At 36.3% G+C, this 14,900-nt stretch overlaps 1 protein-coding gene across 3 annotated transcripts; it reads left to right on the top strand.

The window, feature by feature from the left end:
- Positions 1–3,463: 3,463 nt before the first annotated feature.
- LOC133834551 (glutamate synthase [NADH], amyloplastic) lies at positions 3,464–14,616 on the top strand. Of its 3 annotated transcripts, XM_062264198.1 has the most exons (23): positions 3,464–3,854; positions 3,965–4,355; positions 4,453–4,572; positions 4,953–5,066; positions 5,418–5,570; positions 5,749–5,849; positions 5,944–6,040; positions 6,521–6,630; positions 6,871–6,974; positions 7,135–7,314; positions 7,406–7,749; positions 7,836–7,906; positions 7,997–8,466; positions 8,590–9,459; positions 9,622–9,776; positions 10,058–10,219; positions 10,359–11,963; positions 12,060–12,278; positions 12,407–12,675; positions 12,817–13,122; positions 13,248–13,515; positions 13,626–13,883; positions 13,962–14,616. In XM_062264198.1, exons 2-23 carry the CDS (start codon positions 3,993–3,995, stop codon positions 14,265–14,267), a joined length of 6,645 nt encoding a protein of 2,214 aa, XP_062120182.1. In that variant the 5' UTR covers positions 3,464–3,854; positions 3,965–3,992; the 3' UTR covers positions 14,268–14,616. The 3 variants fall into 3 exon arrangements, with proteins under 3 accessions (XP_062120182.1, XP_062120183.1, XP_062120184.1); XM_062264199.1 differs by lacking the exons at positions 3,464–3,854; positions 3,965–4,355; positions 4,453–4,572; ... (2 more) ...; positions 5,749–5,849; positions 5,944–6,040 and adding an exon at positions 6,110–6,235; XM_062264200.1 differs by lacking the exons at positions 3,464–3,854; positions 3,965–4,355; positions 4,453–4,572; ... (2 more) ...; positions 5,749–5,849; positions 5,944–6,040 and adding an exon at positions 6,144–6,162.
- The last annotated feature ends 284 nt before the right edge of the window (positions 14,617–14,900 follow it).

The following is a 14,900-nucleotide window of genomic DNA, read 5'->3' as shown; positions in this document are numbered from 1 at the left end:
CTATATCATATAACAAATTTAATACATGCTATATTTTATGCTAAATTTGACACAACTTTTAAAAGTTCATTGAAGTGATACTTTTGCATATGTTCTTTGGAGTGTTTATTTCACATATTGTACAGTTTGAGTTATTTCTCAAATCATGCATTTAAATTTTATCATCTTAAATTGCTCTGCATATTATTACATCATGGTTTTAGTCATTTTCTATTTATTTATAATTTTATCTAGAATTTAAATTTAAAATTCAAATAGTCTTTAAACTTTTTTTTTGTGAGGAAAATTATTGTTAAACTTCAAATAAAGTCTACACATACTTAAAATATAAAATAAGTTTAGAAAATAAAAACTACATATGAAATGATGGTGGCACGTTAGAGAGTATTAGATATTGATCAATTAATAAAAATATAGGATATTCTACTAATTTGTTTTGAGATATAATTGTAGGGAGCGACTACAACGCATTTTTTTTTACAATATTGGTGCATCATTTTTCTATTTTTGGCATCTGGATAAATATAATCTCAATTTCTTTATATGATGGTGTGCATTATAGCTATCTAGAATATCCAAGAAATTCCGAATAAATTATGGTACCGAAAACAGGGTTTAAACTGTCTGTTGCATGCGTGTAAAATTTGACAGTTTGAACTTTGTTTTCGGCTTCGTAAACTATTTAGAATTTATTGAAAATTTGTAGGATATTCTAAATACCCATAATGTACACCATCATATAAACAAATTTATGGTACAACCAGAATGTATAATGTACAATTTTTTTTTTTACAAAAGATGTATAATGTATTTAGTATATAATATCATATATAAAACAACTACCAAGTAACAAAAATGTTATAGTTTGTAAATAATATAATATACATTATAAATAACTTTATTTTTAATTAAAATATAATTTGTGGTACTTAAAATGAATATTCACACATAAAAAAATATTATTATAATATCATGGTTAAAAAAGAATATTAGTCATAACAAATTCATCTTTTTACATAAAAAAAATATGCATACATATAATTGTAAGTATATTAGTCTTAATTTATAACTAAAGCCAACTCGTTGATAATCATATTTTGCTTGTAATTATATATCAATGCTTTTAATTATTAGAAGAATAATGATGTAGTATTATTTTTTTCTACGACCAATCACATCTTTCTAAATTAAGACTTACTTTTATGTTTTAAAAATCAGTAATATTAATGCATATTTTGAACGTACATATCATTATTCTTATTAAAAATAGTGTGATTTAGCTACAATGGCAAAAAGTGCATGAATTCATATAATTCAAGTCATTAAAATTTCATTTGATGTAAATTCATGCTTTCCCTATATATTGTAAAGTCAGATGTAAGAAGGCAATACCGTATTGGGTAATTATTAAATTACAAAAACAAAATTCCAATTTGTAATTACCAAATAAATCTAAAATTTTCAAATTGGTAATTCCCTTTTATAACCTTCTTCACAATCAAAAGTAAAAAAGTTAATTATGAACCATGTTTGGTAACCGAGAAAGAAAGTGAAAAAAAATTCTGTTTGCTGTTTGGTATCTTTTACTATTGGCCACGTAAAAACTGCTGGCCGCTGCTATTCTCATACCATATACCATATTAGATATTACCATTGGCCGCGTATTGGCCAATTTTTTATTTGAGTATTTTGTACTAGTCTTTTGTCCTATTATTTGGACCTATTTTGACAAATTAATTTTTGGAATTTATATTTTATAAAATAAAATATTAAATTCAATTTTGATAAAAAAAAAATTGAATATAACAACATAGTTTTTAAGCAAAATAATTTTATTTTTATTTTAAATTGTTAGTTTGGTAAATTATTTATAATTTTAGTTGAGAAAATATTGACCAAAATCAGATTTACAATTCTATTTTAACCATTTTACAAAATATAGAGTCCAAAAAGTAATTTGTTAAAACACAAATCCAAACAGTGACAAAACACATAAACCCTTTTTATTTTTATTTTTATTTTTTTGCATATCAAATAATTAAATGAATAAATCTAATTATGCTAATATTTTTTTGCAACGTCATTCATAGCATCATATAAGCGTGGTCAACGTTCAACCTAACCCTTTTTGCTCTTACTTTGACCAAAATGTCCTTGTACTTTTTACTGCTCATTGTTCATCATTGAAATTAATTTCACTAATAGACAAAATGTTTTTTTCTTTAATTTAACTATAGTACTTGTTAACTTTTTGTCTTCATTTTTTTTTCTTGTAAAAAATATCTTTGAATTATAGTATTTATAGAATTTTGTCGTCAAAATTATAATAGTTAAAAAATATTTCATTTTTTATATATTTTTCTAATAGTTAAAAAATATTTTATTTATATATTTTTCTAATTTAAAATTAATTAATTAATAAAAAATTATTTAAAATATTTTTTAACTATTACATCACTAAACTGTTACTATACCATGCTGTAATTCGGTAAAAATAACATTTTGTTCTTAACTAATATTCAGATTATTAAAATTAAATAATGAAAGTCATGAATGAATTGAACATCCATCGACATGAGATTGATTACAATTTTTGTTTTACGTTCGACATCTTCAAGATTTTAGTCAATCACTCGTTTGGAATTTTGTGATTACAACAGTTCCCAAAGACTTTTAGTTAAATGAACCCAACTGTAATTATTTAACCAAAAAACCACAATTTTAAGCAAAAGGACAGATTCGTCACATACTTTATCATAATTATTAATTTTTTTTCATGAGTGAATCATATACTTTATTATTGAAATTATATATATTTCTTGGTAACAACATTTTCCTTTAATGGGTTTAAGGATACTCCAATTATTATAAATGGGATACGATTTTATTTTACAAAATAGGAATTTAATTAATAGTAATATCATTAAAAAAAAAGAGAAATGTGAAAGAAAAAAAAAAAAGAAGAAAACTCGGGTGCGGAGGCTCGGAGCCGAACCTAGTTGGATAAGAATTGTAATTTTGTAGGGTTTAAATGAAACTTTACTCAGCCAGCGTCTGCGGCGGCCAAAACAAAAAACAAAAAACTGAAAACCCTTCTTCTCCGAAGGCGGTGTCACCGTAATTATCTATTATTTTTATTATTATTATTAATTTTTAATAATAAAATATGTTTATCTATACTACTCTTCGTGGGACCCACCATGAGCGGCTGTCGCATGCCGCATAGGCTGCTTGATTACGTGGCACAATTGTGAAATTTCGAGTTGGCACGTCACTATATAAAATTGTTTTTAAGGAAATTAAAAATACTTGGTAAATATTTAGAGGTGGTATCGAAAAGGTAGACCCCAGAAGTGGTCCCTACAAATTTTATCTCTATTTTAAAAAAAAATTATTCATATATTTCCCTGTTTGTTTTTTTTTTCGCTATAAAAATAAACCACCTCTGCTCGGCTAAACGAACCTAAATAAGAGCAGAGCTCTCGTATTGTTTCCTGCTCTTTCTCCCTCTCTCTCTATAAGATTTTTTCTTTCTCTCTCTTCATTCTCGGTTGGTGGTGATTGGTGGTAGCTTTTCGAGCTTGAGACCTTCAGTGGCCTATCAAAGATTCTGTTGAGGAGAACGAAGAAGAAAGATTATTTAACGTTGAACTATCTGGATGTTATTAGTTGAATCGTGCCTTTCTCCTTTTTCTGTTTTGTGTTTGTTTTCTCGGAAAATAGATCTTGTTTTCCGTCGTTTTCGCTGAAAGTCTAATCCGGTTTTAAACGAGTCGGTGTTGGATATTTCTATAGATCTGTTTCACTGGACGTGAAAATTTGGAAAAACACATCCGAAACACGCTCTTATTAGGGTTCGAAACCTTATCTTTGACTGCTAATTTAATTTGAACACCGGATCTAAATTTGATTTCAGATTGAAATTATTCGATATTAAAATTAAAATTTTTTATATATATTTCAGGACTGAATCTTGTATTGGATTTTGAACAATGTTGGGAGCCACTGGTTCTGCTCTCCAGCTTCGAACGAAACCCTGCCTTTCTCCTCAACTGCATGCTTCTCGGATAACCAGACTGAGCGGCAGAGTCTCGAGATGCTCTGCGACGAGGAAATCGTCAAATGCTGTTGAGAATAAGTTCTTGGGAACCCGTTTAAAGGCCTCTGGATCGGAGAGGGTCCATTTATGGCGTTCCGACGGTCCAGGGAGGTCGCCGAAGCTTCGGGTGGTAGCCCGCTCTGGATTCTCCGCCGTTCCGGAGAAGCCACTTGGTCTGTACGACTCGTCGTTTGATAAGGACTCTTGTGGTGTTGGGTTCGTTGCCGAATTGTCTGGTAAAAGCAGTCGTAAAACGGTGAGCAGGGAACATTATATTCTTAAAGAATGAATACCTATGGATCGAAATGTGCTTGTTTGGCTGAGATATTTTCACTTTTTTTGTGGTACTATAGATTACGGATGCACTGGAAATGTTGGTGCGAATGGCACATAGAGGGGCTTGTGGTTGTGAAACCAATACTGGTGATGGAGCTGGGATTCTTGTTGACATTCCTCACGATTTCTTCAAGGGGGTATTTTTCTAACTTTTGTTTTTAATTCTGTTATTTAGTGGTGTTTTTATTTATTTTTATCTGTAAATAACTACTTATTCTTTGTGTATATTTACACCTAAAAAGTTAATCCTTTCTTCGTATTTATGGTTATTTAATTATATAATATAATATATATTCTACATTAAAAAAAAGTCTGATTTAAAATATTTATTATTACAGTTATATATTTGATTTTTTTTTTTGGAATTATCCTGGTGAAAATGTTTTTCATGATCATGTCAAGGTTGGTTTTGTGATTAATTTTTATTTATTTTTGCCTTGGTTTCGTATATAATTATGTGGTTATTAACTACTTTCCGGTCTTTTGTGCTCACTGCTGATCGCTTGATTGTTCTCAGGTTGCCAAGGATGTTGGGTTTGAGCTTCCACCACTGGGGGAATATGCCGTTGGCATGTTCTTCTTGCCCCCGTCTGAAACTCGAAGGGAAGAAAGTAAAAATATATTTAGAAAGGTAATTCTGGTTGATTGCGAAAATTTTATAACGACTACTTGTTTCAAATCCGTTTATGCATCTCAAATTTTTTTAATGATTTGACAAAATTTATAATTAAATAAAAAAGGGAAAGAAAAGAAGCTTTTTGTGTTCTTGGTAGCACAGTACTTATTAACAGTGCCATATCGGAAGGAGTTTGCAGAATCGTATGAAAATTCAATTATTGTTTTCACACTTAATGTGCTCACAGAAAGTATTTTTTACTGCCTTTCCTACTGGGTCTAGGTTGCTTTTTCTATTTAATGTGATGGCTGGCTGGTAGTTTTCCATAACGAGCATTCACCAGACACTCTCTGATTATGACTGTAGGTAGCCGAGTCTCTCGGGCATACTGTTCTTGGATGGCGACTTGTGCCTACAGATAACTCAGGATTGGGCAACTCTGCTTTGATGACGGAACCAGTGATTGAGCAAGTGTTCCTTACCCCTAGTACTAGTTCGAAGGTTGACCTGGAGCGCCAGGTAATGTTCTTTATGATGCGTTATGAACTTCATGTAGAACAACAGTAAGAAAAATTAGTTCATTTAATAGTTTTGGCCAATTCATGAGAAAAAATGATAGGTTGCAGTTTTTGTGGGAATCTATGCACTTCTTTGTTTCATTTGTACCTGATTATCGTTTGAGTATATATCTTTGCAGATGTATATATTAAGGAGGGTTGCAATGGCTGCTATACGAGTTGCATTAAACCTTGAACACGGCAGTTCTAAAGACTTCTACATATGTTCTCTTTCCTCGAGGTGTTTATTAGAGAATAGCTTTCATCTTTGTTCTTGGGAAGTTTGTAAACATTACGATTGCATCATGATGAATTTATTTACCCATATTGTGCAGGACTATTGTTTACAAAGGTCAGCTGAAGCCCATTCAAGTGAAGGATTATTATTATGCAGATCTTGGCAATGAAAGGTTTACGAGCTACATGGCCCTGGTAAATATTTTATCCATTCACTTCTTATCTTTCTCCACTAACTTCATACTCCAACAAACAGCCTGGGAACAACCAGTAACTGAGGAGATGCAAGGTTGAGGAATGACTTCTGAGGCATTGAGGTTTGAATGATCTCTTAAGTTCTTCCACTTCCTTGATTACCAATTGAATTTTGATGCTGGATTGGATGCATGGGTGAGTTGGTAACAAACCTCATTATCAAGTAAATCATGTTTGCAGAAACTTGTCCAGTCCTCTCTGTGATAAGTTGTTGAGGATGAATTTTATTTAAGAGACACAGTAAGGAAATTGTGTTGGTTAAAGTACAGTTTAGGATTCCCATAGATTTCTACTACTACCACTACTAAGGTGGCCTTAACACAATTTCGTGCATGTAGTTTTCCGATCAGATATCATTTTTTGAATAGAATAGGTTGTTCGCATTGTTAATGAAATCTTGGTTGTTAACCATTGATGCAGATACATTCTCGATTCTCAACAAATACTTTTCCTAGCTGGGATCGTGCTCAACCTATGCGCGTCTTGGGCCATAATGGTGAAATCAACACACTTAGAGGGAATGTAAACTGGTATGTTCTTTAGTGCATTGGAATAATATAGGAATGAAGTTACCAAATTTTTATTTTGTTAATTAGTGTAACACCAGATAATAACTAAAGTAAGAGTAACATATTATCTAGTCCTTGCTGGTTTATATTTTGATCTATGTAGTATTTCCATTTATTTTTGGTTAAATCATGAAGAGTCCAGAAATTTGATTAATCTGGTTTTTTAAATTATTAAATTATATTGCTTGTAAATTTCTCCAGGATGAAAGCACGTGAGGGATTGTTGAAATGCAAGGAACTTGGTTTGTCAAAGAAAGAGTTGAAAAAACTTCTCCCCATTGTTGATTCTAGTTCATCAGATTCAGGTGATCTTTTTATAACATTTGAGTTTTGCACATTTATATATCGATGCATGAATACATGTCTTGCAATCATCTTTACAACACCACTGGATGTGTTGAGTGGAGAATATTGTAATCTCATTTCTCTAATTGAAAACTGACATTAGCATGATTTCATATGTAGGGGCTTTTGATGGTGTTCTTGAACTCCTGATTCGTGCCGGCAAAAGTCTTCCTGAAGCTATAATGATGATGATTCCTGAAGCGTGGCAAAATGATAAGAATATGGATCCTGAACGGAAGGAATTGTATGAGTATTTCTCAGCTCTGATGGAGCCATGGGATGGACCGGCTCTTATCTCATGTAATGTTTCTTAGTTTTCTAAGTCTTACACTCAATAAGTTTCTCTATTTCTTCCAGTCTGTGGCTATTGTACTTACGGAAGTTTCTTCAGTTACTGATGGTCGATACCTGGGAGCAACGCTGGATCGTAATGGACTCCGACCTGGTCGATTCTATATCACCCACAGTGGACGTGTTGTAATGGCCAGTGAAGTTGGTGTAGTAGACATTCCACCTGAAGACGTGAGCAGGAAAGGAAGACTTAACCCTGGAATGATGCTTTTAGTAGATTTTGAAAATCATACTGTGGTAGATGATGATGCCTTGAAGCAGCAGTACTCAATGGCAAGGCCTTATGGCGAATGGCTTAAGAGACAAAAGATTGAGCTTAAAGACATAGTTGATTCTGTTCAGGAAACTGATAGGGTTCCTCCAGCCATAGCTGGAGTTGTTCCAGTAAGTGTGATACAATTGTTCATGAAATATATGTATTTCTTTTTCTCTTGTGGAGTATGATTTGACTTGTCATTTTCTGATTTTAGGCATCTGCCGATGATGACAACATGGGGAACATGGGCATCCAAGGTCTTCTGTCTCCATTGAAAGCTTTTGGGTATACAAAATTTCTCTGCCACCTCTTTTCAATTTCTTGATATTTTAACTTCATATTTTTGCAGTTATTAACTTGTGGATCTTTTTGCAGTTACACTATTGAAGCCCTTGAAATGTTGTTGCTTCCTATGGCCAAAGATGGTGTAGAGGCCCTAGGGTCAATGGGAAACGATACTCCATTGGCTGTCATGTCTAATAGAGAAAAACTCACATTTGAGTACTTTAAACAAATGTTTGCTCAAGTAACTAACCCTCCAATTGATCCTATTCGTGAGAAGATAGTCACTTCCATGGAATGTATGATTGGTCCAGAAGGTGACCTCACTGAAGTGACTGAAGAACAGTGCCGACGCCTCTCCCTTAAAGCTCCTCTTTTAACCATTGAAGAAATGGAAGCGATTAAAAAAATGAATTACAGAGGTTGGAAAAGCAAAGTTATTGACATTACTTTTTCAAAGAACCGTGGTAGAAAGGGATTGGAGGAAACTTTAGATAGGATTTGCACTGAAGCCGACGATGCAATTAAAGAAGGATATACTACAATAGTTCTTTCTGACAGAGGTATAGTACTTTTGAAACAATTCTTTTCTAAGATCAAATTGAGTTGCATTTGATAGTTGACAGGATACTTTTGTCATGTGTATTCTGTGTTTTTTAATCTCTGCTATATATTTTCAAATGTAGCATTCTCAAAGAAGAGGGTATCGGTGAGCTCCCTCTTGGCTGTTGGTGCAGTTCATCAACATCTAGTTAAAAACCTTGAACGCACACAAGTTGGATTGATAGTTGAATCTGCCGAGCCCCGTGAAGTGCATCATTTCTGTACATTAGTTGGATTTGGTGCAGATGCTATCTGCCCATACTTGGCGGTAGAGGCCATCTGGAGATTGCAGGTTGATGGGAAAATCCCGCCAAAAGCTAATGGAGAGATCCGCTCTAAGGAGGAGTTGGTGAAGAAGTACTACAAAGCAAGCACTTATGGAATGATGAAGGTTCTGGCTAAGATGGGAATATCAACTTTGGCTTCTTACAAGGGTGCTCAGATATTTGAGGCTCTGGGTCTTTCATCAGAAGTGATTGAGAGGTGCTTTGCAGGAACTCCAAGTAGAGTGGAGGGTGCAACATTTGAGATGCTTGCAGGTGATGCACTTCATCTGCATGATTTAGCATTCCCATCTCGACCATATCCTCGTGGAAGTGCTGAATCTGTTGCCCTGCCAAATCCTGGTGATTATCATTGGAGGAAAGGTGGCGAGGTTCATCTTAATGACCCTCTTGCTATTGCAAAGCTTCAAGAGGCTGCCAGAACTAATAGTGTTGCTGCTTATAAAGAATACTCCAAGCTCATTCAGGAATTGAATAAAGCTTGCAATTTGCGGGGTATGTTGAAATTTAAAGAGTCAGGTGTGAAAGTACCCTTGGATGAAGTGGAGTCTGCCAGTGAGATTGTTAAAAGATTCTGCACTGGGGCCATGAGTTATGGATCTATATCATTGGAGGCACACTCGACACTGGCTATTGCTATGAACAAAATTGGAGGAAAATCAAATACAGGTTTTTTTACTAGCACTACTCTGTTAGTTGTATGGTGGAAAAGTTATATATATTTTTTTCTTTTTTGACGTCTTCGTTTGCGGTTTTTGTTTACTTTTAAGTACTACAAAATTGCAAGTGTTTTATTTTTCACTGAGATGTCGTCACCAAATCCTTTTGCAGGTGAGGGAGGTGAGCAACCCTCTCGCATGGAGCCTCTTCAGGATGGTTCTAGAAATCCAAAGAGGAGTGCAATCAAACAAGTTGCTAGTGGGAGGTTTGGTGTTTCAAGCTACTATCTTACAAATGCTGATGAGCTGCAGATAAAAATGGCTCAGGTAATTATTCACATTTTGACTCTATGCTTTATGGTCTGTCTATGGTTGATTTTCTTTTACTATGTTACTTTCCAGACTCTGTATTCCTATTGGAGCAGAGGTTCTTTTTGTTAATGTCTATGTTCATGGCAGATGTTGCTGTGTCCGCAAAGCACCTCAGGGTGCCTTTGCATCTTTAATTGATACCTACCTTTGGAATTTGGTGAGGTTAAGCATTAAACGAAGTTGTTGTTCTCTGTGAATTGCTTGCATATTGACTTGAGTTGTTTCTGTTTTACCAGGGGGCCAAGCCTGGTGAAGGAGGTGAACTTCCTGGTCACAAGGTTATAGGAGACATTGCTGTCACCAGGAATTCTACTGCCGGGGTGGGACTTATTAGCCCACCTCCCCATCATGACATCTATTCTATTGAAGACCTTGCCCAATTAATTCATGATCTTAAGGTGTGTGTCCATGTTCTGTTGTCTTTTAATTTTCAATAAAACCTTGTTATATTATCTTTTTAAATGTTTCTGTCTTTTATTGCTTGATGTCTCAATGTTTGAAATGCTAAATTCTTATCTGATTCTACTCGATTTTCAGAATGCCAATCCAAGTGCTCGAATTAGTGTCAAGTTAGTATCTGAAGCTGGTGTTGGGGTAGTTGCCAGTGGAGTTGTTAAGGGCCATGCTGATCATGTCCTGATCTCTGGTCACGATGGAGGTACAGGAGCATCCAGATGGACTGGTATCAAGAATGCTGGTCTTCCATGGGAACTTGGTTTAGCTGAGACCCACCAGACCTTAGTTGCAAATGATCTTCGTGGTCGCACAGTTCTCCAAACTGACGGCCAGCTTAAAACTGGAAGAGATGTGGCCATAGCTGCACTTCTTGGTGCTGAAGAGTTTGGTTTCAGCACAGCACCTCTCATAACACTAGGCTGCATAATGATGCGAAAGTGCCACAAGAATACTTGTCCTGTCGGGATTGCTACTCAGGATCCAGTTCTTCGGGAGAAATTTGCTGGAGAACCAGAACACGTCATAAACTTTTTCTTTATGTTAGCAGAGGAGGTGAGAGAGATAATGTCACAGCTAGGGTTTCGAACATTGAATGAGATGGTTGGTCGTGCAGATATGCTTGAAGTTGATAAAGAAGTAACTAAAAACAATGAGAAGCTGGATAACATTGATCTCTCCCTATTGCTTAGACCTGCTGCTGATATTCGACCTGATGCTGCCCAGTACTGTGTCCAGAAACAGGATCATGGATTGGACATGGCTTTGGACAACAAACTCATCACTCTTTCCAAATCAGCTTTAGAAAAGGCTCTTCCTGTTTACATTGACACACAGATATGTAATGTGAATCGTGCTGTTGGAACAATGCTTAGCCATGAAGTGACCAAACGGTACCACATTGCAGGGCTTCCTGCAGATACCATCCACATAAAACTCAATGGTAGTGCAGGTCAAAGTTTTGGAGCATTCCTCTGTTCTGGCATCCTGCTGGAGCTGGAAGGTGACAGCAATGATTATGTCGGTAAAGGTTTGTCAGGTGGAAAAATTGTAGTTTATCCTCCAAGGGAAAGCAACTTTGATCCAAAAGAAAATATTGTGATTGGTAACGTTGCTCTATATGGGGCTACAAGTGGGGAGGCATACTTCAATGGGATGGCAGCAGAGAGATTCTGTGTCCGTAATTCAGGGGCCAAGGCTGTTGTGGAAGGTGTGGGTGATCATGGTTGTGAGTACATGACAGGTGGCACAGTAGTGGTTCTTGGCAAAACTGGCAGAAATTTTGCTGCAGGTATGAGTGGTGGTGTCGCTTATGTTCTTGATGTTGATGGAAAATTTCCATCCAGATGCAATCCAGAACTTGTAGATCTTGATAAAGTTGAAGAAGAAGAGGACTTCATGACCCTGAGAATGTTGATACAGCAGCATCTACGTTACACAAACAGTGATTTAGCCAGAGATGTACTAGGCGACCTTGAGAATCTTCTTCCTTTGTTCGTTAAGGTTATTCCCCGGGAATACAAACGTGCTCTTGCCAACTTGAAAGCTGGGGAAGCCTCAAAAGTGGACGTGGAAGTTGTGGCTAAAGATGACGAGGAGCAACATGATGAGACTGAATTAATGAAAAAAGATGCTTTTGAAGAGCTAAAGAAGATGGCATCTGCATCTTTAAATGGAAAATCAAATCAGGTATGAAGCAATTACTGTATCTTTTTATCCATTCATTTGTTGGGTTGATGTTGTTATATATTGTCGGTCTGATCATGCGAGTTCTGCAATTTGCAGAAGGTAGAAGAGGCTGATTCATCGAAGAGACCTAGTCAGGTTGATAATGCTGTGAAACATCGTGGTTTTATCTCATATGAACGTGAGGGTGTTAAATACAGGGATCCAACTGTTAGGATGAATGACTGGAAAGAAGTTATGGTGGAATCAAAACCAGGCCCCCTTTTAGGGACTCAATCTGCCAGATGTATGGACTGTGGTACTCCTTTCTGCCACCAAGTAAGAGAGCTTTTCTCCCTCTTTACTCTTACTTTCTAAACATAGTTGCTTGCAATATATTCTCCAATATTCGCTTTTCTAAAAATTGTTAAAATAACCTCGAGAAATTATGTACAATGAATTTGCAGGAAAACTCCGGATGTCCTCTTGGGAACAAGATACCTGAGTTCAATGAATTAGTGTACCAAAATAGGTGGCGTGAAGCGTTAGACCGACTCCTCGAAACTAACAATTTCCCTGAGTTTACAGGCCGAGTATGCCCAGCACCGTGTGAAGGATCATGTGTTCTTGGTATTATCGAGAACCCTGTAGCCATCAAAAGTATTGAATGTGCCATCATTGACAAGGCCTTTGAGGAAGGTTGGATGGTTCCAAGGCCGCCTGCCAAAAGATCCGGGTATGCATATTTGTTAACAGGGACCTTTATTTGTAATGGCGCATTTTGGGGGATTAAACTATTAGTAATATCTTAATTTCAATTTCAAGAGGCAATATATTTTTCGATCTGGACCTCTAATTGGCAATTTTAATGTTGCAGGAAAAGGGTAGCTATTGTTGGAAGTGGTCCTGCTGGTCTGGCTGCTGCTGATCAGCTAAATAGAATTGGCCATACTGTAACTGTTTATGAACGTGCAGATAGGATTGGAGGGCTTATGATGTATGGAGTTCCAAATATGAAAACAGACAAAATAGATGTGGTTCAGCGACGGGTCAACCTTATGTCTGAGGAAGGCGTCAACTTCGTGGTTAATGCTAATGTTGGAAAGGATCCATTATATTCACTTGACCTTCTCAGAGAGGAGAATGATGCCATCATTTTGGCAGTAGGAGCCACAAAGCCAAGGTAAGTCGAGAGTTTGTCAGTCAGATGTACACATTGATGAAAACAACACAAATCCACTTGTTTAGCTTAGTTATTCTAAAAAAAATCATCAAAACTAAACTAATACGTTTTCTTTTTGGCTGCAGGGACCTTCCTGTACCAGGACGGGAGTTGTCAGGAGTCCATTTTGCCATGGAGTTTCTTCATGCAAACACCAAAAGCTTGCTTGATAGCAATCTTGAAGATGGTAAATACATTTCTGCCGAAGGCAAGAAAGTAGTGGTGATTGGTGGAGGTGACACTGGTACCGATTGCATAGGAACATCCATCCGTCATGGCTGCACTAGTGTCGTGAATTTAGAGCTTCTTCCCGAGCCACCGCAAACCAGGGCTCCAGGCAACCCCTGGCCGCAGGTAATAAACTGTTCTTTTCGGATTTGAGTACAAGTTTTCTTGTCATTATGCTGTGTCATTTTCATTAGATTTCATACTTATTAGTATCTCTCCGACATGGCAATTTACAGTGGCCTCGTATCTTCCGTGTGGATTATGGGCACCAAGAAGCTGCTACCAAGTTCGGAAAAGACCCAAGGTCGTACGAGGTATTGACCAAGCGATTCATAGGTGATGAGAATGGGGTAGTTAAAGGACTTGAAGTGGTACGTGTACGTTGGGAGAAAGATGCTTCTGGAAAATTCCAGTTCAATGAAGTAGAGGGATCAGAGGAGATCATTGAGGCTGACCTAGTTCTTCTAGCCATGGGGTTCCTAGGCCCTGAGGCGGTGAGTAATCGAAAAACCTCAACTCCTGTGAGACTGAATTTTGTGCAAAAACTTGATATTTTGATTTTGTGATTTCAGAACGTGGCAGAGAAGTTGGGATTGGAGCGAGACAACAGGTCGAACTTCAAAGCAGAGTACGGTCGGTTCTCAACGAGCGTGGATGGAGTGTTCGCCGCGGGTGACTGTAGGCGTGGTCAGTCGTTGGTGGTGTGGGCAATCTCCGAGGGTCGCCAAGCGGCTTCGCAGGTTGACAGTTATCTCACCAGAGAAGACAAAAACGGCGCCGTTAGCAACGGAGCCCCCGGAAAAGATATTCTGAAGATGCATAACGATTTTCCCAAGAGGCAACAAGACAACAGCAGCAAACACACAGTGATGACATAAAGTGGCGTCGTTTTTCCGGGAGGGAGAAGAAGATTGTTGTAGAAATGATGATGACGTGCATATCCTCCTGGTCACCGGAGTGGTATACAGTGGTGACTACGGAAGCAAAGATTTATAGTAAGAAATATGGTTTGGGAGTGGGAGTGGGGCCGTAGGTTATTAGATATATTTATTTTGTTGATAGTTTTTGTCGCCTGGTTGCTCCGGTTAAGCTTTTTTTTTTGGTTTACATCGAATAATGTACAGTTTTGTTTCTTAATATTGATTTTAGAACATTTTCACAGAAATTTTCTAGATCCTTTTCTAGTTTCTCAGTGGAAATTTCTGATATTCCTATCATCTTTTATTAGACTTGGTTAGTTATTATAATGCTTTTTATATATTAGTAGCATCTTCAATTGGACTAGGTTAGAAAAAGAAAATAAAAGTTAATATCTTTTTAGACCTTTGACACACTACAAAATTTCCCCGACTCGAACAAAACATTAGATCTAAAAAAAAGTATAAACCCAACCTTATTTCTCAGTCTATTTCCTAATTTTTCTCACTCATAAGAAAAAAATCCAACCCTATTTCCCTGATTTTTCTCACTTAGCTTATGGTAGGAAATGAGAATCAATTTCGTAGTAATGA

The sequence above is a fragment of the Humulus lupulus genome, chromosome 5 (genome assembly GCF_963169125.1).
Source record: "Humulus lupulus chromosome 5, drHumLupu1.1, whole genome shotgun sequence".
NCBI classification, from domain to species: domain Eukaryota; kingdom Viridiplantae; phylum Streptophyta; class Magnoliopsida; order Rosales; family Cannabaceae; genus Humulus; species Humulus lupulus.
The sequence above is the reverse complement of the archived record's forward strand: the minus strand, read 5'-3'. Positions and strand labels throughout refer to the sequence as shown.